The 26,132-nt window shown below is 43.5% G+C and overlaps 2 protein-coding genes across 2 annotated transcripts; both read left to right on the top strand.

The window, feature by feature from the left end:
* Positions 1-904: 904 nt before the first annotated feature.
* Positions 905-13,108, top strand: LOC127015574 (alcohol dehydrogenase 1). The gene is made up of 9 exons (XM_050895586.1): positions 905-955; positions 3,970-4,071; positions 5,281-5,419; positions 7,512-7,599; positions 7,708-7,927; positions 8,619-8,879; positions 9,374-9,509; positions 10,847-10,985; positions 12,467-13,108. The coding sequence occupies exons 1-9, from the start codon at positions 938-940 to the stop codon at positions 12,489-12,491; spliced, it is 1,128 nt and encodes a 375-aa protein (XP_050751543.1). The 5' UTR covers positions 905-937; the 3' UTR covers positions 12,492-13,108.
* Positions 13,109-16,623: 3,515 nt separating this feature from the next.
* Positions 16,624-22,290, top strand: LOC127015594 (alcohol dehydrogenase 1). Its single transcript, XM_050895627.1, has 9 exons — positions 16,624-16,875; positions 18,748-18,849; positions 19,054-19,195; positions 19,518-19,605; positions 19,721-19,940; positions 20,060-20,320; positions 20,635-20,770; positions 21,288-21,426; positions 22,057-22,290. Exons 1-9 carry the CDS (start codon positions 16,858-16,860, stop codon positions 22,079-22,081), a joined length of 1,131 nt encoding a protein of 376 aa, XP_050751584.1. The 5' UTR covers positions 16,624-16,857; the 3' UTR covers positions 22,082-22,290.
* Positions 22,291-26,132: the final 3,842 nt, after the last annotated feature.

Below are 26,132 nucleotides of genomic sequence, written 5' to 3'. Positions count from 1 at the left end.
CAGCAAAGGCATGCAGTGCTGACCTCCACCCAATCCCTTGCAGCAGGACATTGTGCCAGGAGAGGGTAAGTACGTGGGTGCGTGAGCAGTGATGGGGCCTGCGCTTGCAGGTGTTGATGGAACCGACGGGTCAGGCAATCACTCGCAAATCGAACAGGGTGTTGCATGTGGTAAGAAACGCGCATCCTCTTGCAGCACTTTTTGCTGAGTTAGTGATTTTTGTTTTCCCATCAGCACGATGGGCATGTTGTCCTTGGTCACTGTTCACTGAAAGCCATTCCAACAGATTAATGAGTAGCCGGACTGTAAAACTAAGGAATCAGGAGCAGGTACAGCCGCAGCCAGCCAGTGCATGTTTCATAAGCAGCTTGCACAACAGCGTGTTTTAATATATCAGCTGGGCTTTTATGAGTGTCACCAAAGTAATTCAGCAAAGCCTTCATGTTCTCACTGTGTCCCTGCTGCCGTGAATTCAAGAGCCACTCTCCCCTTTTCTCTTTGCACCTACAGTGCCACACTGAGCGCAGTGGGTTTGGAGGGCAGCCTCCCAGGGAGGTGGGAAGAGGAGACAGCTTCCAGCCAGGGCTTTTGCTTTCTTCCCATGATTTTGAGGGCAACCACAGGTGGGATGCGAAAAGGGTAGGGAAGAGTGTGACAAAGGAATCGGGAAGACAGAAGCACTGTAAAGAGTGAGGTTTCAGCAGATGGGTGGTTTATTTTCGTTCTAGTGCTTTGGCTGATTAAGGGGTGGGACTCTGAGCTGGCAGGCTCGGCTAAAAGGTCAGAGCAGTGCACTTGCAGGAGGACTTCACAAGACCAGCTTCCAGTTTATTGGACAGGACTTGTGGTATCAGCAACCTGACTGCTTTGCAGCTGACTGAATTCTTGGCACAAGAAATCAGTGGTGGCAAGATTCGAAACAGACACACCGGTCAACATGAGCACGGCAGGCAAAGTAAGCAAAAGTTTATATTAGAAAAGTTTCTTTGCTGCAGCTGAGTAATGCATTTTTAAATGCAGTTTCTTTGCAGGGACACCGTAAGTGCTGGTGGCATAGCACAGATGAGAGTTTAAGAGGAAGCTGGTACAGGAGAGCTGACTTTACTTGCAGGCCACTGTACTCTCCTAGGAAATGGTTGTTACACTCTTGAAGGCAATAATTTATTTATTTTTTTAAACACTGAGGCAACATAAGGTAACAGCACCAGAATAAGAATAACCTCCCTCCAGGGTTAGCAAACTATTTTTAATCTCTGATTGGAGAGTTTAAAATATGATACAATGTAGTAAGTGTTCAGATCAATGTATTTATTAGCTCTATCAGTTTCCATTCTGAGATCCCACAGTGGTTTAAACTATTTTTAGCTTCTTTATAATTCATATCAGTTTGTTTTCTAAGAAAAAAAGACATAGTTAATATTGTGATAAATTTCAGGGTGTAATTGTGCTGATGTTAGGACATTAAATTCATTAAATTTGAATATGTGTATAACAAGTCTGGAGCTTGAGTCAATGAAGACCAAAAGTAAGTATCACATGCAATGCAGTACTGAGCTGGGACTGAAATGACTATTTAGATCTTTGCTAGAAAGTAAGTGACAAGAGAGATGTAGGTTAATACCACTGCTGAAGACAGCATATGTTGCTTCTTGCACTACCTGAGAGATGCTAACATACACCCAGAAACATGCAAGAGAGGTCGATGGACAGGAACCCAGAGACAGAAGACAGCTGAAGGCATGTACCTTGCTGGAATGTGCCTTAAGAAAGTACCAGGATCATTTGCTGTTACTGCCAGCTGTCTTCACTATTCTAAAACCAAACAAAACAAGAGGGGGAAAAAACCCGCTCTCTTTAACTCTGAGATACCGCAAGTGCAAAATTAATTGTAGTTCACTTGTAGGTAAATTCATCAAGTTCAGTCCTCCACCCAGCCTTGGACTGAGCATGGTAAATGAAGTGTTGTGATGTAACTAAACTGCCTTGTTTTCACTGTATTTATCTTGGAGTAGTATGTGAGTTACTGTGCAGTTTACGTGACCAAGCAGCATAATCCTTATGCTCTGTAAAAGGGTGTGTTTCTACACCTACCCTGCCCCTGCTGCAGTAACTTGTAAGGCTGGTAGAACACACGAGCAGAAAAAAACCCTATGATTCCAGCTAGTGCTCACTTTAGTAGATGAAATGGGTGATAGTGTGCTGGTGGTGCATCTGTGGGATCCTGTTATAATTGGTAAAAGTTCACAGGGACTCAACCATCAGAACAATACATAGTTAACCAATGTCTAATTGTAGGAGAGATTTATTTTTTCTCAGCAATCCACAGTTCTTGGCTACCTTTGTTCTTATAAACACTACATGTGCTTTGCATGTGCAAGTTGTGAAATCATTATTGTGCTATGTGGGATACAGTATAAATACATAAGCCCTTTTTTCTTTTAAGTAAGTTTCCTAGAAAATGTGGCCCTTTAAAATGTGATCTTTGGCCTCACTTGTGAATTTTTTACTAATCACACTCGCATTTGACACACGAAATGTTAAATTTAGTGCAAACCTCTCTTGAGTCTGTCTTTTTCAAAGCGTTGTGCTCATTCTTACTTTGGGTCTGGCTGCTGAAAGTGTGCTATTTTATTTCATATGTTTAGTATTTCCTAGTAATTATTTTCTTTGTTACCAGTTGACAATTTGTTGATAATTAGACATTATTTCTACTTCTGCTTCAAAAGCTTTGATACTAAAAAGTTGCTTTATTTTTTTTTCCCCTGAGAACTTTGCAGTACACTGGTGTTAAGTTGTCCCAGTCCCAGCATCCCAGTCACGCAGGATACTTATGCACGTGCTAAACTTCTTGCATCGTGAACTCGATTCACCTCCATTTCCCTCTTGAATGCTTGCAGTCAGTAGGACTTAATAGAGTGACTGAGTGACTGAGGACTTAATAGAGCGTCACCCATAAGGGTGACATGGAAAATCATATTGCAGGGCCTGGAGTCGTTTAAAGCTCCGGGATGGGCAGAGACCACCAAGGAAGAACAGGAATGAATACGGGGACAGAGAGGCTCCACTACCTTTAAATACACTAGGAGTGAGCTTGCAGGGTGGAAAGTGAGGCTACATGCTGCTTGAGAGCCTGGGATGAGGAGTGGACAACACTCCTCTCTCTTCTGAGTGCGTTTTTCTCTCAGTGGCAGATGATCAGAGGAGCCCGTCAGCACCTGGACAAAGCCTGCGGAGCTAATGAACAAACTTTAGCCTAACAGACAAAAAAAGCTGTCTTGGGTATTGTGAGTAACCCCACCTGAGTTAAATATCCCTTTTGAGAAGCAAGGTACCTTAGCACAGATAATCTTGCACTAAAGGGACTGTTGCTTCTTCAAGATTACCTCTGCATAGTGCTATGTCATTTTACATAGGTGTCCTCTCAGCCATCACCTCATGGCTGAACTTGGGCTGTAATAAAACATTTATAAACCTGTATTAGGCTCTGAATTCCATTTTTAGCAATTTTGTCAGTTCCCAACACAGGCATTTCTAGGCAATACAGACTTTATCACAGCCTGATATATGGCATCATTTAGTGTGCCATCTCCAAGAAGACACAAATATACAACAGTAATCCAACATGGCAAAACTAATTCTCCAAGGAAGTTAGAAACAGAGAAAGAGCAATGAAGATGGATAAGGTATCCAGTTATCCTAGGAGACTATTATACATGTTGCTGAAAACTTCCTATGAGAGAAACATGAACGAAGTCAGACATGATCTTGGTGGGAGAAAAAAATGGGCTTACACTGTGCTTTGGTGTTGGCTTTTTTGTTGCGTTTTGGGGTTGGGTTTTTTTTTCCTGTAGTTTTCCCTCTCCTCCCCCAAATATGAACAGGAGTTTCACATGCAGAAATGTAAGACTCCGTCTGTGTGGTGACTTGCAAAAGCAAGTACCATTCTCTTTTCCTTTGCTCTGTTTGCAGGTTATTAAATGCAAAGCAGCAGTAATGTGGGAAGCCAATAAACCGTTTTCTATTGAGGAAGTGGAAGTTGCCCCACCAAAAGCACATGAAGTTCGCATAAAGGTAAGAAAAATAAAATTTACAACTATTATGACTTGCATTCTATCTTGCTGTTTATCAGAATTATTTCTATAGATTTTTAGGATGCAGTCGGAAAACATTCACTAGGTGAGTAGTTACTATTCAGTGAGCTCCTATGGAACATGCTTCAAGTCCTAAATTTGATCATGGGGTTCTTTAAAAAAAAAAAAAAAAAAGTTTTTCAGGGTTGGGTTTTTTGTTTACTAAGACACCTGTGCTTCTAATAGGCTGAAAAAATTACAGTATGAGGCAAAAACCTCAATCTCCTATAGCGTGGAGCAAAAACTTCTCTTTTACTTTGTTTCAATCTGTGCTAGGAAATAGCTCAGTAGGGCTGGGAGCTTCCTTTTTTAACTGGGTATTGAGCGTCTGTTACATTTCAGGAACCTTCTCAGTGGAATTCAGCAGCTGTTTTCATTTAGATCAGTTTCAAGTGTTACACAAGTGAGGAGAACCCTCTCATGGGATTGGCAACTCCATTTGTCAGAATAAAAGTCGTAGAGACATACCTGAATGTTTCAAAAGAAATACTGCTGTGCTACCTGCAAGAAAAGGCAAAATGTGATATAAAATACTATGTGTAGCCTAAATTCTTGTATATATAACAAACATAAACATATATTTAAAATATATAAATAATATATAATTATAATGTAACTATATATTATATTATTGTATAATATGTATTTTCTATAACATATCTATTATACGATATATTGTAATATAATCTAAATATAAGGAATATAAAAATATATAATATTTCTATGTTTATAAATACTATGTGATAGTTAATTTACATAATTTTGTAATATTTCTATAATATTACAAACTTTTTCTATTTATGTATTTATCTATAAATATTAGGAATTACTTATTTTATTCTGTTCTTCATATATAATTGTATTGCTAGAACATTGGTTCTGCCAGATAAATCAATGAGACTCCCTGTCGAGCTCAGTAGTGCATAGCAAACATTCACAAAGGAGCCTTGCTTTGTAGATTAAAGAATAATACAAACCATGAAAATCATGAATCACACAACCAAAACTGTTTTACCTGTAGATTTATTGTGTACATATGTGATTTTGGAGGGAAGCAAGTGACTCCTCCAAATATATGGTATCATTTCACTTCTGCATATGACATGACATAGTTAAATGCTGAAATATTCTTGTCTTTCCTCTAAATCAGATCGTGGCCACAGGGATCTGTCGCTCTGATGACCATGTGGTAACTGGTGGACTGGTTACAGCTTTTCCGGTGATTCTTGGGCATGAAGCAGCTGGTGTTGTGGAGAGTGTTGGGCAGGGAGTAACGTCGATCCAACCAGGTATGAAACAGCACTGAACACAAACTCTGGGCTGAGTTTCCAGACTCCTGTTTAAGTCAAAGGTGATTACATGCATGAGTACTTGTATTGCAGAGGAAAATGTTCCAACTTTGAGTTTTTTCAAGGATACCTTAAAGGACACTATGTGCTGTTTACATCTTTCTGTGTTCCCAATCTTGATTTATTTTCAGATTTTCTATTCAATTTCTTTTGGTTTTGGCAAAAACATCTGCGGCTTGCTTTCCACCTACATAGCGCTTTTCCTGTCATGGGATTAAGAACAGAGATTGTTTGCTGTTGGTCATAGGAAATCAGGTATTACCTGCAGGTTCTTTAAACACAGTTTACACAGCTAATCTCTCTCAAGACTAAGGCAAAGTAAAGCACTAGAGAACATGTCAAAGCACCTTCTTTTAATTCTCCTAACAGCTAAATAAACCATTGACTTCAGTAGGCCAGAACTTAGGTCTGTGTGTTCAGTTACTTCACTTTAAAAGTATCAGGGGACGACTGGGGTGCCCACCCTGCTGCAGGCTTTGCTTGTGTGCAGCACCAGTGCAGGTGAGTCAGCACTGCTCACTGAGGGCTGGATTGCCCTGAGGACACTTATCTGGACCAGCTGCTCCTCTCACTACACTCTCTTTGAACCACACTGGGTAGATAGAGAAGTCAGTGAAAGAAAGATGCTGATTTTCCTCCAACTGCTGCAAGATGAGACGGGATCTCCATACACTTTCACGGGACCGAACAAATTCTAACAAGGGCTAAATTATTAAGACGAAATATGCAGTGAATAAAATCTGCACAGAAGTGCTCAATTTTATCCAGGCAGTTTTTTACAATACCCAAGTAGTTCCCTTTTAACACCTCCGTACTTCCAGTGTCTTTGTTCAGACTGGCAACAAGTATGAAGTCTGTCCAAAGCAGGTTGGTATGTATGATAAGAAAAAGTTTTATTACAGATTTCTGCTTTAACTCCAAACAAATATGTATATTGCAAATTCCAGTGATAGCTCTAACTGCTTTTTCTCTGACGTCTGGCTTCATGAATCACTCTGTTGTCTAATTCTAGCTGCCATGTGTTTCCAGGTGAGCTGAAACAGCAGGCCTGAACACACACGCAAGCACAAAATCACGTTCCTCAGATGTTGCTTAATTTACACCTTCAAGTTCTAAAAAAGGCTCCAAGATGTGCGAAGCTTCTTTAACAGAATGATTACTAAGCCCATGTCACAGTTCTAAGTTAACTGAGGGTCAGAGTACTAGGGGCATTTCAAGTTCTGTAGGCATTTTCCATTTTTTAGTGGAAATCAAAGATTTCCCTTGACTTTCAACATGTCAAGGATTAGCCACATTTTAGAGCTGCCAAATCACAAATTGATCTATATTAGGGATTACCTGTTTAGAGATTATTAGGGATTTACCATACATCATTGCTGTGGAAAATGCGTAGCAGTAAAAAATTGCACTGGGAAGCTATATGCTACTTTGTTAATCATATAATTGTGCTAGAGAATTAGAGATGTTGTCTTAGCTTGTGTGTGTCACTGCTCCTCTGACAAATATTTTACCTACCTTTACTCCAATGCAACAGTGATAGGACTGCAAATAGGAAGGAGACTCAAGAGGGCTGGCAAATTAATGCTTAATTTCCCATTCTTTTTATGCACAGTTTACAGCCCTGTTATCTTGGCACTCCAATCTGCTGTCCTAGTGGATGTCAATTTTTATCTCAGTTTCTTTACCTGTGTATTACTATTTTCCTTTCAAGTAGAAGATGCAATAAACTACTGAATGAGTACTTTGGGAATGTCAGTAGCTAACACGGTTTTATGACATAGCTCAGACTCAGTTCTGTGAAAAACACCAGGAACTTTGCATATTGAAATTAGTTGTCATAACTTTGTCCTAATGATGTCCTTTATAACAGAGAGAGATGGTTTATCTTCCAAGGGCAGCAGAAGGAAATAAAACCAGCACTGCACTCCTAGTGCACATTTGCCTAGGGATTAAATACACTTGCTTCATGTTTTTACCTGCATGCTTCTTGTTTGCCTTTTTTGATCCTCTGTCATTACTGTTTCATTTCTAGGAGACAAGGTTATTCCACTCTTTGTTCCACAGTGTGGGGAGTGCAGCAGTTGCTTAAGCACGAAGGGTAATCTGTGCAGCAAAAATGAGTGAGTTTTCCTGAGTTACCTACAACCCTTATTTGATTTTTATTTATACAAAACTGATCACATTCAACAGATTTCACTTGCCATTATTTCTGGTCATCTTTCAAACAGCATTGGTTTCGGTACTGGATTAATGCCTGATGGCACCACTAGATTCACCTGTAAAGGAAAAGCAATTCACCATTTTATTGGTACAAGTACCTTCACTGAATACACAGTAGTGCATGAATCTGCTGTAGCCAAAATCGATTCTGCTGCTCCTCTGGAAAAAGTTTGTCTAGTCGGCTGTGGATTTTCAACTGGTTATGGGGCTGCTGTGCAGACTGCCAAGGTAAGTATGGTGGGGGGTATTTCTGGTATCTCATGGGGTCTGTTCAGGATTATGTGGCCTGCGAGCAGGTCGTCAGCATGGCAGCCAGGAGGTATAGACTCTGTTGAGTTCAGGGTGGAAAGAAGATACTAGTTTTTTGCCTACTTCAGGTTCTCTGCCTTTAAGGTACTCAGAAGTCTTCAATTCAAAATCCAGTAAAAATACTTATTACCATCTATTAAGTTTTCTCTCACAGCTTTATCACTCCTAGAAAAAGTTACAACAGAGCTGATTTGGTTTATTGTAACTTAAGTCTAGGAATACATGGAAGCCTATATATGCAACACTCATTTGTAGCAATATGTGAATGTGACTTTTACAGCTGGCACTGTCTCCAGTGGAGTGACACTACAGATCTTAACACCACTGGAATATAAAGCATCAAAAATGTGTCTCTAAACCTGAAGCTGAGACGTGTAATGAAAACCTGGTCTCAGAAATGTATTTTAGGGACAATTTATCTTAGTCACATGTAGGATTAAAACAGTATAGCTGGCTACTGCACTAGTAGGTATGCATGTGCAAATTCCTTCTCAGCAGGTAATCTCTAAATTACAAGAAGTAGCTTAAGTGAAAACATGTTGATAATAAGAAAATGCATTGTACTTTACCTAGACTGTAACAGTACGCCATGTTTATATTGTTACTATAGGTGGAACCAGGCTCCACCTGTGCCATCTTCGGCCTCGGAGGAGTTGGCCTCTCTGTTGTCATGGGCTGCAAGGCGGCTGGAGCTTCCCGCATCATTGGCGTTGATATCAATAGCGACAAGTTTGCCAAGGCCAAAGAGCTGGGAGCCACAGACTGCGTCAACCCTAAAGATTTCAAGAAGCCTGTTCACGAAGTGTTGATTGAAATGACCGGCTGTGGTGTGGACTACTCCTTTGAGGTCATCGGCTGTACCGAAACCATGGTATGCAACCAAAAGATATGGTCAAAAGAGGCATTAGCTTGTTAGCTCGCTCTTTGCTGACCCACTAAGCATCAAGGGTGAGGAGCTGAGAGCTACTGGCAAAATGTCAAGCTAACTTCAAACCTGTGAAGTCCAGCTATCTGCGACTGAGATGCAGGGACAGAAGCACGCTCAAAAACTTAGGAAAGGGAACTTCAATGTAGTCCCCTGGCCTAACCAGGGCGGCTAAATTTCACATAGCCCACTATCTGCATTCCAACAGTGGCTTATCAGTAATGACTAAGACAGAATGGGGAAGGAGAACAAAGCTAGGACATATCTAACCCATGACAGCAGACACAATGGTGTGAGCATACAATGGAAATTGTTTGATGTGGTTTCAGTTACAAAAAATGAATTGCAAGCTGAGCCCTGAGAGGAGAAGGAATTCAAACTTTTGTGCCCCAGCGGCAAATCTCGCATGACTCTGGGGTGTCCCTCTGTTTCAAATGCAGACTGCAGCCTTGGCCTGTTGCCAATACAACTACGGAGTCAGTGTGATTGTGGGAGTTCCCCCTGCAGCACAAAAGATCGCTTTTGACCCTATGCTCCTCTTCACTGGTCGCACCTGGAAAGGGTCCGTCTTTGGAGGTAAGGACTTGGAAAGGTGTGATTTAACTGGCTTGGGAAACTTGTAAATCATCTTGAATGAAATAGGATATATCTAAATTCATTGCTTAGGTTGTCCTATTGGAAGTAACATAGATAGCTATTTTGCTGACAAAGAAGCACAAAGGGAATGAATTATGGGAACTGTTAGTTAATGGCGAGAGGAGAGAGAAAAACAGAGAAGGAGGGAGGGGGGCAGAAGGGGGAGAGAAGAAGAGGCAGAGAAAGAGAAAGGAAGAGATAAAAAGACAAAAAGAGGGGAAAAAAGAGGAGAAAGAAAATAAGAGGAAAAAATGAGGGGAAAGGGAGAAAAAGAGAAAGGTAGAAGAAGAGAGAAAGAAAAGGAGGGAGAGGAGAGGGAGGAGAAGAGATAAAAATAGAGAAGAGGAAAAGAGATAAGAAGAAAGAAAAGGAGAAAGATAAGAGGACAAAGGGAGAAAAAGAGAAGATGAGGAAAAGATTAAGGGGGGAGGAGAGGAGAGAGGGAGGGGGAGAAAAAGAGCAAGAGCAAAAAGGAGAATGAGGGGGACAGAAAGACAGAAAGAGAGGGAAAGAAAAAGAGAGAGTGGGAGAGATGGAGAGTCAGGACCCTAAAGGACATCGGGGTCAGACCCACCTGATTTCCACATAGGTCAGACCCCAGCTCAGCCCCTTGCCAGCTGCCATCAGTCCCTTCCAGTTCTTTCTCTTTTCTGAGCTCTCCCAGCAGAGTCCCACACTCAGCAAGCCCTAGCTCACTCAACACAAAGCTGAAGGCCGCAGAAAACTTGTTTCCAACAACAGGTTTTCTCACTCACAACCAGTTCCTCTGGTGTATTCAATAGACATCTGAATAAAACAGCCGAGACAAATTAGGTTCCTCTGGAAGGGCATCCTACTATTTGAGACAGCTTTATCTAGTACTGCTTGTAACAAAAAAGAGACACATCCACCCCCTGCCCCCCCAATTTTGACCAGGCAATCAAGTTTCCAGTTACCAACATGGATGTTCTGTCTGATGTGTGATTTAGTGAACAACGTATCAATAGACAAGTGGCAACACTATTTAATGTGGGGGAAAGTTTGGATTCTGTAAAGATTCAAATTTTTACTGATCTTCTACCAGTAAGGCACTTAGGGGTTTGTCATATGTAGAATAGCTGCACCTCATCCCATGTTTCCTGCTGGCACTCTGTGTTACAAAGGTAAAGACATGCTGCAACATTTCATCATGCTATTCTGCTATAGAAAGTTTATCTAAAAATTTAAGCTGCCATGGGTCATACCTATTTTCACAAGCATTTTATGTTTCATTATCCATTGTCTGTGGGTTTTTCCAGGCTGGAAGAGTAAAGATTCAGTCCCTAAACTGGTTTCTGACTACATGAAGAAAAAATTTGTTCTGGATCCATTAATAACTCACACACTTCCTTTCACTAAAATCAATGAAGGATTTGATCTGCTAAGGACAGGGAAGAGGTAAACGTTGTTTAATTGTAAAGGTTCTATATAAATAACCTAAAGGAGCTGTATGGTAACACAGAGTATGATTTCACAGCAGAGAATGGGGAAGGCAAGCCACTATGCCCCTTAATCTCACACAGTGTGTGTCCATGGGTTGCAGCTGTAGTAATAAAGCCATCAAAGCTTTAGCTTTTGAAATGCAGTGGGCCCTGTCTTTCCTTGCAGAGGAACTTCAGATTCTAGTTTGAGCAAAGACGCTGGGTGGCAGAGGGAGAAAAGACCACACAAACGAGGAAGTCTCTGCCCACTACCCATTGGAAAAGAGCACACAACCAAGGGAGCCTGGGAGTGCCGAGCTGGAGAGTGCCAGGGGTTAGCTACATTGCATTCCAAGAAATGTTTTAGGATGAGGAGCAGGAACACAGAAATAGCCTACGTTTGCTGGAAGAGCAACTCACCATTCCTCTTGTGAGTTAGGGAACAGAGTCCCAGTGCAGTTAGTCCTAAAGTCAGTGGGTAGTTTACCTTGAACTTCAGAGCTTTTCAAAAAGGAAAGTACTTGGTGTGTATATATATCACAAACTCAGGAGTTAGCTCTCATGCATTCCTCAAATATTGTGAGAGTTCAGCTCAGACTGTTTTCACAGGGTGTTGAAATTGGAAATATTGTTTGTCAGAGACATTTGACAAGATTCACCATGGGAATAATTGAAAATTCTCCTTGGCAGAAGTGGGAAATAGATTTGTATATCTTGGTATGTGTGGGGACTACCCTTTCTGAAAGTTCTAGCTGTTTATAACTTACACAGTCTGGAGAATTACATTCATGTTTTCTTTTCATTGTCATTTGCTAGCCGTTATTTTAGGTGTTACTTGCTCTAAATATAAAAAGCATGTAACAGAAGAATTTAGCTCCTGAGGTTTGTTCTCAGGTTCTAACTATGCAGCACGCACTTCATTTTTTGACAGTCCTTATTTTAGATGTGCTGAGAACGTTAGTTTTAGATTTTAGTGTAACAAACAGGGGAAAGTGGTGAGGACAGAGACGCCATCAGCTTTGCTAAAATACTGACAGTCAACCTGAAGACGGAGCCATGTTGCAGCTGACCATTTTTACTAAGTGAAACACTTCAGTGTTTCAGCCCAGAATAAGCTGTACCATTCAGAGGTTACCCTTAGGGCTATTTGTAACTGGGAAGATGTGTCTAAGCCCCCCTCCAAGGACTTCCCAGGCTATATTTGGTGATTAATCGCCAGGAGCCCTGGGCTTCATGAGTGAAGGCTTTGCAGTCTTGCATGAATTTTGTTCTCTGCATCTGCAGCAAGGTTTGCACATCTGCTCTGTCATTTTGCTGCAAGCTGGGGCTGGGGCGGGGCAGGGAGGGAGTACCCTCGTTGTCAGCAATAGCCTAGATTTTCAGAGAAAACAGCAGTGTTTTGCTGATGTTAGCCCAGGGGCTTTTCTACAGTCACTAACTTGTCATTTTATATTGCAGTATTCGCAGTGTCCTGGTGTTTTAGGATTCCCAATTGTTAAGCAGCAGATGGCTCAGCACCAGTACAAACTTCATTATCCTCCAATACAACTAATATGAAATACAAACCAAGATATTTCTGAAGGGTCTGCCACCACCACCCTTGAATAAAAGGATCAAGCTCAAACCCCAGACTTCAAGCACAGCATTGATAAATGAAATAATCTTTTTCCTCCTACCTCTTTCTCCTGATTCTTGCTTTAAATCCTCTGTATTGTGCTGCAATTTTCTTTTAATAGCCAGTTATGAATTACAGGACTTGCTGCTGTCACAAGTGTTATGAAAGGTTTGGATTTTTTAAAATGGCTTTTAATATGCAATCTTTTAGTAAAAGAAAAATGAAGGAAACTGTTTCTTTGGGCCTTCAAAACAATGCAAGCTTAACAGATTTGTGCATGCAGCTCAGCACAATAAAACTCTAGGTCTGAACTATGTATCCGTCCTGAATGATTTCAGCGTTCCATTAGCTGATAGGCAAGGAAATTACTGCAGAGATTAAAATTTATGGTGACTGTGTGTTTGAATTAATTTCAGTAAATGATATTTAAGTAAATCATAGACTTAGGTACTGGAGAATGTCCCACCACTGGATATTTTGCCAAATTAACACTTCCAAGCATTTTATATAAAACTGCTGTGGTGTTGTTCTGTGTTGTGGTTTGGGTTTTTCTTACCTTTGTACCTCTTTCTTGGGGATGTTTTAGTTGTTTTATCAGTATGGTTTTAGATCTTTGGCCAATTTATACAAGTGCATCTGATGCTTGGGAAACAATGTGAAGAAATATGAATGTGCATCAAGTATTGTTATTCATTTCCATTACATAAAGGGGAGGTTTCTTAACCTTTAAGTGTGAATACAGAGTGAATGGGAAGAAACAGGTGACTGGTAACAGTTTGCAAGAAATCAAACATAAAGCATCTTACTGCTTTCTGCGTTTGTAATGTGGAAACAGGAACAGAGGCTATTTCTATCTCGGCAAACATGGTCAACATTGACTTATCTTTTGAAAGTACTAATCAGAGCTTGCAGGCGCTCGCGTGCATGGTAGCTGGGTCGAAGAGCCTGTGAAGTAAGGGGTCTGTGTGCTAATGATGACTTACTTGTTTGTGTCAGCAGAAAGAGTCCTTGACTGGCCCAGCTAGGTTAATGATTTGAGGATAAGTTTACCCAGAGATTAGACTTTAACAGAAGAAGATCCTTAAACACGTGTGTGTATAATAAACACAGTTTACACAGCAATGAAGACCCAAACTTCAGTAATTTGTTTCTGTGGGGTTACCTGTGCAGTCAGGTCTGAAGATTTTTTCTGGAGCATAAAATAATTCTTTTCAGGTGCAGTTCAGTTGAAGAGTTCTGATCTCTTTCAAGGCAGGTTGTGTGTGAACCAACAGCGTGAACTGGATCACTATTCAAAATAGGAGAGGGGGGTTAATTCCACTTGTTCTCATCTGTAGTAACATGAATTCAGCAGAAACAGGAGTATAATAATACCTCATTTCTCAGAATATTCTAACAAAATGTTTTCTGTGGAGGCCAAGCTAGTTTATTGTACCAGCTAAGGTACATTTAACTCATGACTTAAACAGAAGCCAAAGAAGGCCTGTTTAAACCTAGCTTGTGAGGACAGAAAGGAGCAGCATGGAGAGGTGAAGTATCCTCCATACGCCAGATACACGTTTTTTCCAAGGCATTCCGTATTGCATGAAGGGTAGAGAATATAATGGCAGTATTCAGAGTAGAAGAAAAAAAAATTAGAGCTAGGGAATAAAGTACAACAAACCTCCTTGCTTCTGTCCTCTTCAGGATCATGCAAAGCCCATTTCTGTTGTTGTAATCTGCCAAGCACAGTAAACACCTGCTGTTAGTATCTTTATTAGGATAGTTGCTGGGGTCCAAAACAATAAACCCATGAAATCATTCTTATTAGGGACATTTTGTAAGGCAGCCATCTAGTTCCGTCTTCACATGGAGGAACGAAGTGGCTTCTGACTAGGGAACGACAAATAGTTAATGCTGTCCTAGAGTATTTCTCCCTGCAGATCCCCATCCACACTCAGCTAAAGATGAATTTGTTTGTGTGATTGTGCAGCTCTGGACAGCATGTTTCTGACAGACCTTCCCGATGGCTCTCTGACTCTGAGGTACTCCAGGTGGGTTCAGGTCCACATGCAGCAGCTCTGCGTGAGCCTCCATTTAGGAGCTTTCCTGTGAATGAGCAGGGTCCACACTCCCCATCAGAGCCCAATCTGTCCATTAGCACATGAAGATACTACGAAAAATCCAGAAAAGCCATGAAAAATCCAATAATTTCCCAAGAGACAAACTTTGCCTGACAAAGCACAAATGGTGTTCCATCAGACCTTAAACTATGCCAGTGTTTATTGAACATCACTTGGCTTCATGTACAGCTGAGCACTCCCGTGTTTCTGCTCTCCCACCACATCCCACCCACCTAGCAAGTCCCCCAGGAAACAGCAGAGGACACTTGTGTAGCTCCAGCAGCGCGTGCTCCAGTGTGCAGAGACACGTGCTGTGCGGCTCTATTTTTACATGCTTGTAAGATCACCCTCCCTGACTGTGCATCACAGGCAAACGATCATTCCCACACAGCATAATCCCCTCTGTTGCTTCCAGGTTATCAGATGGAGAGGATGGATCCCAGTAATAAAACCCACTTTGCTCACAGATAATTGGAAGATGACAGGCCAATGTTTTGTTCAAGGGCTGTCAGATCTTTGGCTGCTCAGGACAAGTGAAACAAATTTGTCTCTTGCAAGATACATATATCATACCACAAGTCATGATAGATTTATTTTTTTCTTTAATGCAGCAGGCAGACCAGGCTGAATATTGAAAACCTTAAAAACTTCATTCTAAAAATCCTTATTCCTGGGAAATTATACATCACCAGCGCTCACAGTCTGATGGAGGCTACCAAAGGTGTGCAAAGAAACCTACGAAAAAGTAGAAGTTTCCTGTGAAAAACTGCTAAAGGTCCCTGTGCACCTGAAATACAGATCAAAGTGACCCACAAGTGCATGGCCGCTCAAGTGCCAGGTGCTCATGTCCATGACAGGAGCACAGCAGTACGTGGCCATCATCACCTAGAGGCTGGGCTCGACCAGCAAGGCTGGGGAACAGGCTGCCCAGCAGCACTTCCACGCGGCTGGAGCCACTGTCACACCACAGGGCCACCATGGGCACACAGCTCAGCCAGTTGCTGGGGCACGGTAGCGCTGCTGGTCTGCATGGGTGAAGCTAGAGATGGGCCCAAGGGATCTGAGAGCTGGAGGTTCGGCCTGCCAACAGCAAGTGCTGCCACTGCTGCTGAGCTTCCCCCTCGCCCCATGAAACAGGGCTGGGACGTGTGGTAGCAATCGCCAACACAAACCTCTCAAGGCAGTCCCCTGAACACATAAACCTGGGGCTGACATCTTCCCAAGTGCAGAAGCAGTTCCCAAACCTGAGGGTTACACACGGGGTGCTCATCTTAGCCTGGTCCTCCAACAAAGTCTCGCTCATCCAGTCTCCTATAAATCACCTTGCCTGATGCCTCAGCAGAAACAGCTTTGTTAGAACCAGGAGAGCCCGGGGGAGTGAGCCCCCCTCGCAAACCTGGTTACACATGAGTGAAACAAATGTGTCCTTGGAAACGTCCCCCTTCCTGACACACTGTCCCCTTACTACCCAGGTGAAAATAGCTGCAATACCACATACAGTTAAGCTTCACTCCAAAAGGGCATGTGTGTTTGTCCACCATACCATGTTGTCACTGTCTTTTTTTTTTTCTTTTTTTAATTTTTAATCCTTTTGCAAATACCTTAGGTTGAACTGCTGCCAGGTCAAATGCTACCCCTTGGCAACAAGGGGACCCCGAGGAAGCCCCAGTGGTGCCGCGAATCTCCTCCCTCCGCACCTGCTGGAAGCAACCGGAAGAGAAAAATCTTTCTGAGCTCTCTGTGCCTTTCAGGCAGGGAGGGCAGGGCATGGCCCGAAGGCAGAGCCACCAATAAAAACCTCCCTAGAGGACTTCTGCCCACTCCCTGTGGAGTGTGACTGCCGCCGATTGGCATCTCCCTGCTGCTATCCAGCTCCTCCTCTCAACACTCGCTGGTGCTCCTCAGTGTCCGGCATCGGACACAGATTAACCACAGCTCCCCGCTCTCCGGCCACGGTCCCACACCAGGACTCCCTCCACGCTCCCTGCCTCCCGCTTCAGCTGCGGCCGGCGGGTGCCCAAGAGTGCTCCGGCTCCAGAGCTGGGCCATTTTGCAACACAGGGCTTCAGCCAGACGGGCGGCAGCTTCCCTCCAGCCTGCTGCGGCGACAGCAACAGCTCTGCTGAGACCACATGGCCACTTCTGGAAAAGTAAGGACAACGCATTTCCTGTCTTCCTTTCTGAGGTGCCCTGCTCTTGGGGAAATATTCTGCAAACGGCTCAGCCTGTGCACCTCTACTGCGCACCCTCTTTCCTCTGACCTTACTCCCCCAACTCATCCAAACCCCTTTGAATTATTACACGAGTGTCGTGGTTTAACCCCAGCCAGCAGCTAAGCACCACGCAGCCGCTCGCTCACTGCCCCCCACCCCTGGGATGGGGGAGAGAATCAGGAAAAAAAACTCGTGAGTTGAGATAAAGACAGTTTAATAGGACAGAAAGGAATGAAAAACAATGATAATGATAATAATAATAATATGACAATATCAAGAATTAAACTATACAAAGCAAGTGGTGCACAATGCAATTGCTCACCACTCGTTGACCGATGCCCAGTTAGTTCCCGAGCCGCGATCCGCGCCGCTCGGCCAACTCCCCCCTGTTTATATACTGGGCATGACGTTCCATGGTATGGAATACCCCTTTGGCTAGTTCAAGTCAGCTGCCCCGGCTCTGCTGCCTCCCAGCTTCTTGCACACCTGCTTGCTGGCAGAGCACGGGAAACTGGAAAGTCCTTGGCTGAAGATAAGTGCTACTTAGCAACAACTAAAACATCGGAGTGTTATCAACATCATTCTCACACTAAATCCAAAACGCAGCACTATAGCAGCTACTAAAAAGAAAATTAACTCTGTCCCAGCCGAAACCAGGACAACGAGCTTCTGCTTTCATACAACTGCATGTGTCAGTACCTGCGTTAGGTAGTGCATTCCTCTTCTGTTCTGCCCAGCAGCTCAGGAATGAAAATACTGAATCGTACTGCTCTGAAAACAACCCTCCTGCTCCACCCTGCTCTGCGCTCCTGCTTTGGCAGGGAAACACAGCTCTTCAGAGGTGCTGTCTTGCAGCCACTCGTCTCCTGCATTCAACCTTGTCCCTGGCAATACCCTTTTCAAGCTGCAAGCTCAATTTTGCTGACGTCAAACCAGCTTTGGGTTGATCAGCTCGGGGTTTGGGAGATGCCACACACAAATCATCCCTTTGGCAAGGGAAAAAATTATCGTTGCCAGCTAGACAGTGACTGTTCCTTAACCCCTCTTAGGTACCTTCACACCAGTATCTTACAAGACTGACGGCAAAGCTTTTAACAGGCATTTCCACCAGTACTAGAAAGTGCTGTCCTTCTGGCCTGAAGATACAGAAGTGCACGTGTTGCTGTCAAATCTGCCTAGTACACCAGAGTCTCTTCCCTTCAGGGATCTTCCTCATGTCACCTACCAAAAGTCAGCTTGGAACTCACTTGGCGCTCAGGCGGCAAACAGGAGAGGGGCCAGAGCTGTCTTCACCTTCCCCTTAGCACAGACCAGCCAAAGGCCGGGCAGAACATCAGCACTGAGTGCTGTTGGGAGGATACCCTCCTCAGCAGGGCCTGCAGCCTCTCCGGTGCTGCAGCAGCTCAGCCCTGCTGCCCCAGGGTCACCCCCAGAGCCCTATCCTGCAGACACACGGCAGGCGGGTTTTTCCAGGTCCATGCTCCCAGGGAAAACACAAGCCTTACCTCTACGGACTGGTCACTTCATCTTTGCATTTCACACTTCACACTATGCCAGTGTTTATTGAACATCACTTGGCTTCATGTACAGCTGAGCACTCCCGTGTTTCTGCTCTCCCACCACATCCCACCCACCCAGCAAGTCCCCCAGGAAACAGCAGAGGACACTTGTGTAGCTCCAGCAGCACATGCTCGTGTGCAGAGACACGCGCTGTGCACCTCTCTATTAGGTGATTGTAGGACGACCATCCCCGACCGTGCACCAAAGGCAAACATTCCCATGCAGCGTAATCCCCTCTGTTGCTTCCAGGTTATCAGATGCAGAGCTGCTGTTGCCTGGGCCGTGGGCAAACCACTCTCTGTTGAGGAGGTGGAGGTTGCACCTCCAAAGGCAGGTGAAGTCCGTGTCAAGGTAAAAGCACATTTCGCTATTTTTTTTCTCTCTTGTGGTAATTGCTCTTCTTATGGCTATACCTTGAATATACCTATCAGGGATCTGTGTCCACCAATAGGCCTTAACTGTCCAGAGAAGCCCTGTGAAAAATCCTTCCACAAACTGAGTTAAACAGAGGCCAGACCATTTCTAAAGCTCATCTACTCTTTCCTCTCCAAACAGATTGTGGCCACGGGCATCTGTCGCACAGATGACCACATTTTGGAAGGTTGCTTTCCTAATGTGGATTTCCCAGTTATCCCAGGCCACGAAGGAGCTGGGATTGTGGAAAGCGTTGGAGACGGAGTGACCTCTGTGAAACCAGGTAAGACACACACACAAACACACGCCCAGGAGTCAGCTCTCAAAGTGGATGAGGCTGCCCAGAGCTCAGAAATTCCCCCCTGCTCCTGCGTCAGTGGCTCAAAACCTGAGTGCACACTCATTGCATTGGACTGTCACATACACTTTCCTGGTCTATTTGCCATGCACATGAGTGGGGCTCTGAGCATTTCCTTCTGACAGAGAAAGCAGAGGGTTCGTGGTAGGATGCTGCCATCGGAAAGCTCAGCAGAGGTGCTCCAACAGGCAGCACCCTCAGGGCCTGCTGAGCAAGAGGCACCTAACAGGGATCCCCTTTGTTGCAGGAGACAAAGTCATCCCCATTTCCCTTCCTCGTTGCGGGGAATGCAGCTTCTGCCTGAATCCCGAATCCAACTACTGCCTGAAGTCCCAGTGAGTTTGCTTTGCCTTCCCCTACACCTAAATGGGGTCAGCTGTCTCTCAACAAGTCTGACACCCCCATGGGTGCTTTACTTGATGAAAAACAAATGCATGCACCTCCCAACAGCTTCTCCGGATCACAAAGCCTGCTGCCTGACAAGACCAGCCGGTTCACTTGCAAAGGGAAGCAGGTCCACCACTTCCTGTGGGTCAGCACCTTTGCAGAATACACTGTGATCCCGGAGTATGCCGTTGCCAAGATAGATGCTGCTGCACCTCTGGACAAAGTCTGCTTGCTTGGCTGTGGGTTTCCCACAGGCTATGGGGCTGCCATCAACACCGCCAAGGTTGGTATTCAGGCGTGTCGAGCGCAAGCACCCCACAGCCACCCTCGCACCCTCACCAACCCTGTGCAACAGAAACCTCCTCTTCACGCTGGAGACTCACAGGGCCCCATGTTGTGCAGGTAAAACCAGGCTCCACGTGCGCCGTCTTTGGCGTCGGAGGAGTTGGCCTCTCTGTTGTCATGGGCTGCAAGGCGGCTGGAGCTTCCCGCATCATTGCCATTGATATCAACAAGGACAAGTTTGCCAAGGCCAAGGAGCTGGGAGCCACTGACTGCATCAGTCCTCACGACTTCAAGAAGCCCATCCAGGAGGTGCTCACTGAGATGACCGGTGATGGCGTGGACTACTCCTTTGAGGTCATCGGGCATGCAGATACCATAGTAGGTGGCATTTCAGAACATGTCCTCCCTCCCAGCTCATTCACAGGCTCCCATCAGGGCAAAATTCACCCTGGCGGGCAGTTCCTTGCCTGCTGCCTGCACTGCTGGGCACATCTTTGTGCAGAAAGGCAGTCCGTTGGCTTTGGGAGAAAATGATGTACAAGCTTCAAAACAGGCACTGAGCTCTCCATGTCTGCTGCACAAGGGAGTATGTGTTTTCAGATTACCAGGGAGGGGCAGAGGACTGCCCAGAAAGAACGCTTTTCTGACAAACTCATCAGTGCGTTCTCTAATTCATCTGCTTGTCCCATCAGACTGCTGCCCTGGCTTCCTGCAATATGAACACTGGTGTCTGCGTGATGGTTGGGGTACCAGCTTCTGGTTCAATGATTTCCGTCGATCCTATGCTTCTGCTGTCTGGGCGTACGTGGAAGGGGACTCTGCTCGGAGGTATGAAACTCAAGAAAACATTTTAGACATTTCCATCTTTTCCTTTCACACTAATTTCCAAATGTCTGTGGAACAGGTACTCTTCAGGGCATATGAATAACTCTCCCCTTGAAAATGAGTTTTCCCATCTGAGCAATGTCCTCAGCTGTAGGACAAAAGACACTTTTCCTCATAGTCATTATTCACTAAGCTCTTGGTCACAAAGAATATTTCAAGCTTGGCAATGTCCCAGGAAGCCTCTTTGAGAGGGTTTTCAAGAAAAACACAACTAAAGAGGAGTGCTGCATTACCACTGTATATATAAGCATGAAACATGCTAACAAACCTGTAACTGTTTCATACAGTTCAACACACACAACTGTCTACGCTAACCCACTCCTGTCCCAAGGAGAGGAAAATTTCTCGCAAGATAAAGGCACCAGTACTGGTCACTCAGTCCTGATCCTCACAGCAACACTACCTTACCAAAACAGCATTCCTCCGATTATTCACTGCAGGTGCTTTCTCCCATTTCTAGGTTGGAAGATGAGAGATTGTATCCCCAAATTAGTTTCCAGCTATTTGGAGAAGAAATTTAACTCAGACTTGCTGATCACGCACACGCTGCCGATTGCTAAAGTGAACGAGGGATTTGAGTTGTTACGTGCAGGAAAAAGGTGAGACCCTGACTAGCAGGAGCGAGGTACAGCAAACACCACCTCCACCCAAAACTCAAACAGCTCAAACACTCTGGCAGGCTAAGCACGCAATACTGCCTTCTCAAAAAGCATCCGAGCCTTTTGAGGAAGCAGGGTCCAGAGCCGTGTGTCGGGAGGATCTGCCATAACCCGGAGGGAAGAGCCCACGCTCAGCACAGGGAACCCTCCTGCTCAGGGTTCAGCTCAGCGGAGATCCCGCAGCCCTGGCACTGCACTGAAGCCAGCACAGGCCCTCAGACACCACATCTCATGGCACTGTTTGAAAGCACAGGACAGGTGACAGAGAATGAGGAGTAAGGGGCATCCTTGGTGACAACAGCATAAAAGCCAAAGGAAGGAAGAACGTATCTTACAGTGGCAGCACAAGAGCTTTGGGGAGGGACAAGGTGCCTTAGCTCCTGAGGGGTTCCCTTCAGCAGGGTTTTGAAGGCTGCCCCGTTGCTGCATGTCTCATGCAGCTGAGTTAGGAAGAGGCTGGATGAGAAAGAAGGCAGCCGGTCCTCAGGCACACCTGCCTGCCCTGCTGCCTGCTCCTGAACGCTCCCAGCCACAGCACTTGTAACTCCTCCCTTCCTTTCCACTTTTCAGTATTCGCACCGTCCTGCTCTTTTGAACGACACAGCCACGGGAGGTCGAGCAGAGGGACCAGCGCAGCAGACTCTCTCCTGGCGCGGGCCCTTCTTGCCCGGCACTTCACTTTGTGGGGCACAAGGAGACGTGAACGAGGAACTCGCCAATGCTGGTGCTGCTGCCAGTGCTCCCGCACCCGGCCGAGACCTGGAAGGACGCCTCTCCCAAGAAAACGCTTTTACCAATAAAGGGTTTCAGTCAAACTTGTCCCATGCAGTGCACTCAATCAACGGAGGTCCCATGGGGCAGGAGGAGCTCTTCCTCATACTGCGGGCTGCTCCACCACACCCCTTGTCTCAGCAGCGAGCAACTGCCTTTGCCGCCTCTGCTTCTCACCTTCACCCGCCTTACACGCTTACACCCACATGTCTCTGCCCCCATCTCAGCTGGGTGAATGCTGCAACCTCAACCAAGGTACGGCTGGGAAATGACAGCTGCTGCTGCTGCTGCTGTTCTCTGGTCTCACTCGCAGGACCACAATGTGTTTTGCTACATGAGGTTATCCTCAGGTAAAACCTGTCACTCCAGCACCTTTCATTTAAACATGAGATTTTCTTATCACATTACTTTGTCCTATTCTCTCCTAATTTTCCCTTCTTCAATTCATATTTGTCCTCTTTAGATCCTCTGGCCTCCTGAGCTTAGTCTGGTGGCTTTTCTCCTGATCTAATTTTGTTCTTGATAACAACCTCAGAGAAATTTACAGATTGGAATTGGGAAGAGGAATTAAAAGTGCATTTATGTCCCATGATATGTAAATGTGGGTGCTAGAGATACTATACCTAGACTTTCAGAAAGTAAAAAGCAGAATTCCTCTTACATTGCAGGAGTGCAGTTCTACAGGAGCTACCAGGATCACAACCGGTTTGGCAACTATGTTTGTTCTGTGCACAAAAGGAAATGCAAGGATATGATCCTTATGGGTCCCTTGCAACTTGAGATACTCTAGGATTCTATGATTCTATGATAGCATGAACTCAAAATTAGCAATTGCTCTAAGATTCCTGTTCTCTATTTTAACACATTCTTTTCCCTCAGCCATTCTCCTTCACTAGGGTGAATTCTACACATTTAATACACCTTTATCAATATTTTTGTTATATCTCTTCACTGTATAATATGTCGGGGTGGATCTAACTCTCACATTCCTTACCTCATTTGCCTCCTCCCCCTTCCAGTTTGTATGAGGTATACAATATTTTTGTCCTAATGGAAATTAAAGCAACAGGGCACCTTAAAGAACAGTGAATTATCAATCTTGCTAACAAATGCAAAGCCATACCTGCTAGGATATGATCTAGTTTGTTCTTCATAGTAGAAATGCAAAGATTGTCCCTGGTGCCCAGTTACACTGAAGACAAAAAGTTAAAGCTGAGGCATTAATAAAGGCAGTAATAACTGCCTTTGTCTTTAAATTAAAAGTTAGTGAAGAGTTTGAACTACTGCAGGCAGGGGAAAAGATAAGATTTACACTTAGCCCTCATAAGTGCATTTCAGGGTCTATTCCACAAAGTGATTTCTGCCAAATATTCTTCCATTTTTCCACCACTTTGATACAGACAGGAAACAAATATAATACACAAAGGGGGCCAGAACACTGACTACCAAGATGAAGACAAAGACCTTGAGGCCTGTGCCTATCCGTACAAACACCTGACCTAACAGATCAGTTACTAAAACTTGTCTAATACAAAAAAAAAAAAAAAAATAACAGTTATTAACATTTTTTTTTTTTTTTTTTTTTTTTTTTTTTTTTTTTTTTTTTTTTTTTTTTTTTTTTTTTTTGAACTTCAGCATACAGCAAGTCAAGGATATGAAATATTGTTGAAAACAGATAACGCAGATAATGACATTCAGTTATTTTTTTTTTTTTTTTTTTTTTTTTTTTTTTTTTTTTTTTTTTTTTTTTTTTTTTTTTTTTTTTTTTTTTTTTTTTTTTTTTTTTTTTTTTTCTTCATTAAAAAGTTAATCATTAAATCCATGCCTACTGACATACAAGTTTGATTTTATTTTCCCTCCACTAATTGGATAAGAAAAAACCCATCCTCCTTTCTTAAGGTGTACACAAAGCTGCACAGCAACAGGATCTCAGTATCAACTCCCCCCCATATTCACATACATTTCAAATGTCCTGCAGAGATGCCAGCTACCCATGGCACTTCACAACTGCAAGCAGAGCAGTGAGCAATTCTGAAATCTATGTTGTCTTCACATCAACGTTTGGTTTGCAAGTTTGATGGAGGAGAGCATCCACATAGATGTTTTAAGGAAAAATAATATTACACATTTGAAAGACCTTTTTACAACCATTTTGTAGGCTATAAGCTCAACAGCAGAGACTGGACATGTCCTAAGAGGCATGAAATACCAGTACATGTAGCACTGTTCACATTTATGTCCTTAGTGTGAGATGAAAACATAAGCCATATGTATGGAATGTTATCTAGAAAGCAGTTGAATGATTTCATTATCTGTCACAGTATTTGTAAAATTTGTTGTTTTAAACTTAAAACACTAGCAACCATATGGGATATCAGCCATACAGCATTTGTCCTCTGGAATTGCTCTCCAACTCTTGCACAATGTAGAAAATGGAATGGTAATCAAAACCAACTAAAGTAAGGCTCAAAAGCTGTGTAAAGTGGGTCTGTCTGAACAGCTTAAAGAATATTTTTGTTTTCAGCTAAGCCCTTAAACATCAGTCCACTTTCAAAGTGGAGTGAAGATTGTAAAGCACATGAAAGCAACTAATCCTGGAGAAGAACCACATCTTTGCTCCACCAAATCTGGTCAGTGAACTGACAGGTTAACAGGCATGAAGGACGTGAATCAACTGTAGAGCTGGGTGTCCTAAGCATGAGTCTACAGAGTAATGCCTTCCTGATTCATGAATGCTGCATTTTTTTCTGATCAGAACTAATCTTTTTTGCATCCAAAAGTTAACAGATGTCTTTTAATTTAAAAAAAAAAAAAAATATTAGTATACCTATCATTTTGTTCAACAGCTAGAGTTGAGTTCTGCTTACTATAGCATTCTAAAGGGTTCCTGATCCAAGAAAGGTTTTTATGTCATTATTGGTAGTCTTCTAGGAAATTATCGCATTCCTTAGGTATACAAAAACATCCTTTCAGCCACATGGAAGGAGGATTCCTTTCTAGTGGACAGGGCTTTTCTAGTCTATCATTTCCTTCTAGACTAGAGCTGGTGGGATCATGAAGGTCCTCAAGGCTGAATTAGGCATGTGGAAACTTACTTGCATTACAGACAACATGAATTCTTGCACAGCAGGCCCAGGAATGGGAGAGGGACTGACAGAAGGATGAACTGGCTTTCACTGCTGGGCTAAGCAGTTAAGGGTGAAGAAAAAGGGAGGCATGGAGCGGAGAGGTAGGGAGGGAACACAGGTCTAAAGAGAGGAAGGATACAACACCTCACCAAAGATTTTTAATTTGAAAAGAGCTCTCATTGCTTTTTCTAAGAACACGGAAAATTTCAAAGCTATAATCAATATATGGCATTTCTGAGATGCTGGGGTCAAGTTCACATTTGTGACTAGGAAAAACTGATTCTCTTTACTGGCATTTACCCATATCATCTCCATTTTCAACTTCTTTGTCCATCATCTTTGTGTTCCTTTTATCAGTCTCTCCTTGGCAGCATCTTAAAGTTGAGTATATAGTAAGTCTAGTGATTCTAGCTGGTTGCCAAATATCACATAACAACCATGTGCATTCAATATTTTAATGTTTGGCATTTCTTTCCAGAGCAGCAATGGGAAGGACACATAGCTCTTTGGAGTGGATTCCATTATTTAGCTTATCTGTTTCAGCTACAATTCTATTTTAATCAATTCTACTGCTCAGTTTCTTTGAAATAACAAAAAGACCATCTCTTCTATAATATAAATGCAGACTCAGCAGTCTAAAACTGCCATCAATAAAACACCAGTAGATTTATGCAAGATATATTTTAACCCAGAAAAATATTTACTACTCTGTCCTAGTAAACACTTTACATGGGCAACAAACCCATA

Source organism: Gymnogyps californianus, chromosome 4 (genome assembly GCF_018139145.2).
Source record: "Gymnogyps californianus isolate 813 chromosome 4, ASM1813914v2, whole genome shotgun sequence".
Lineage (NCBI taxonomy): Eukaryota > Metazoa > Chordata > Aves > Accipitriformes > Cathartidae > Gymnogyps > Gymnogyps californianus.
The sequence above is the reverse complement of the archived record's forward strand: the minus strand, read 5'-3'. Positions and strand labels throughout refer to the sequence as shown.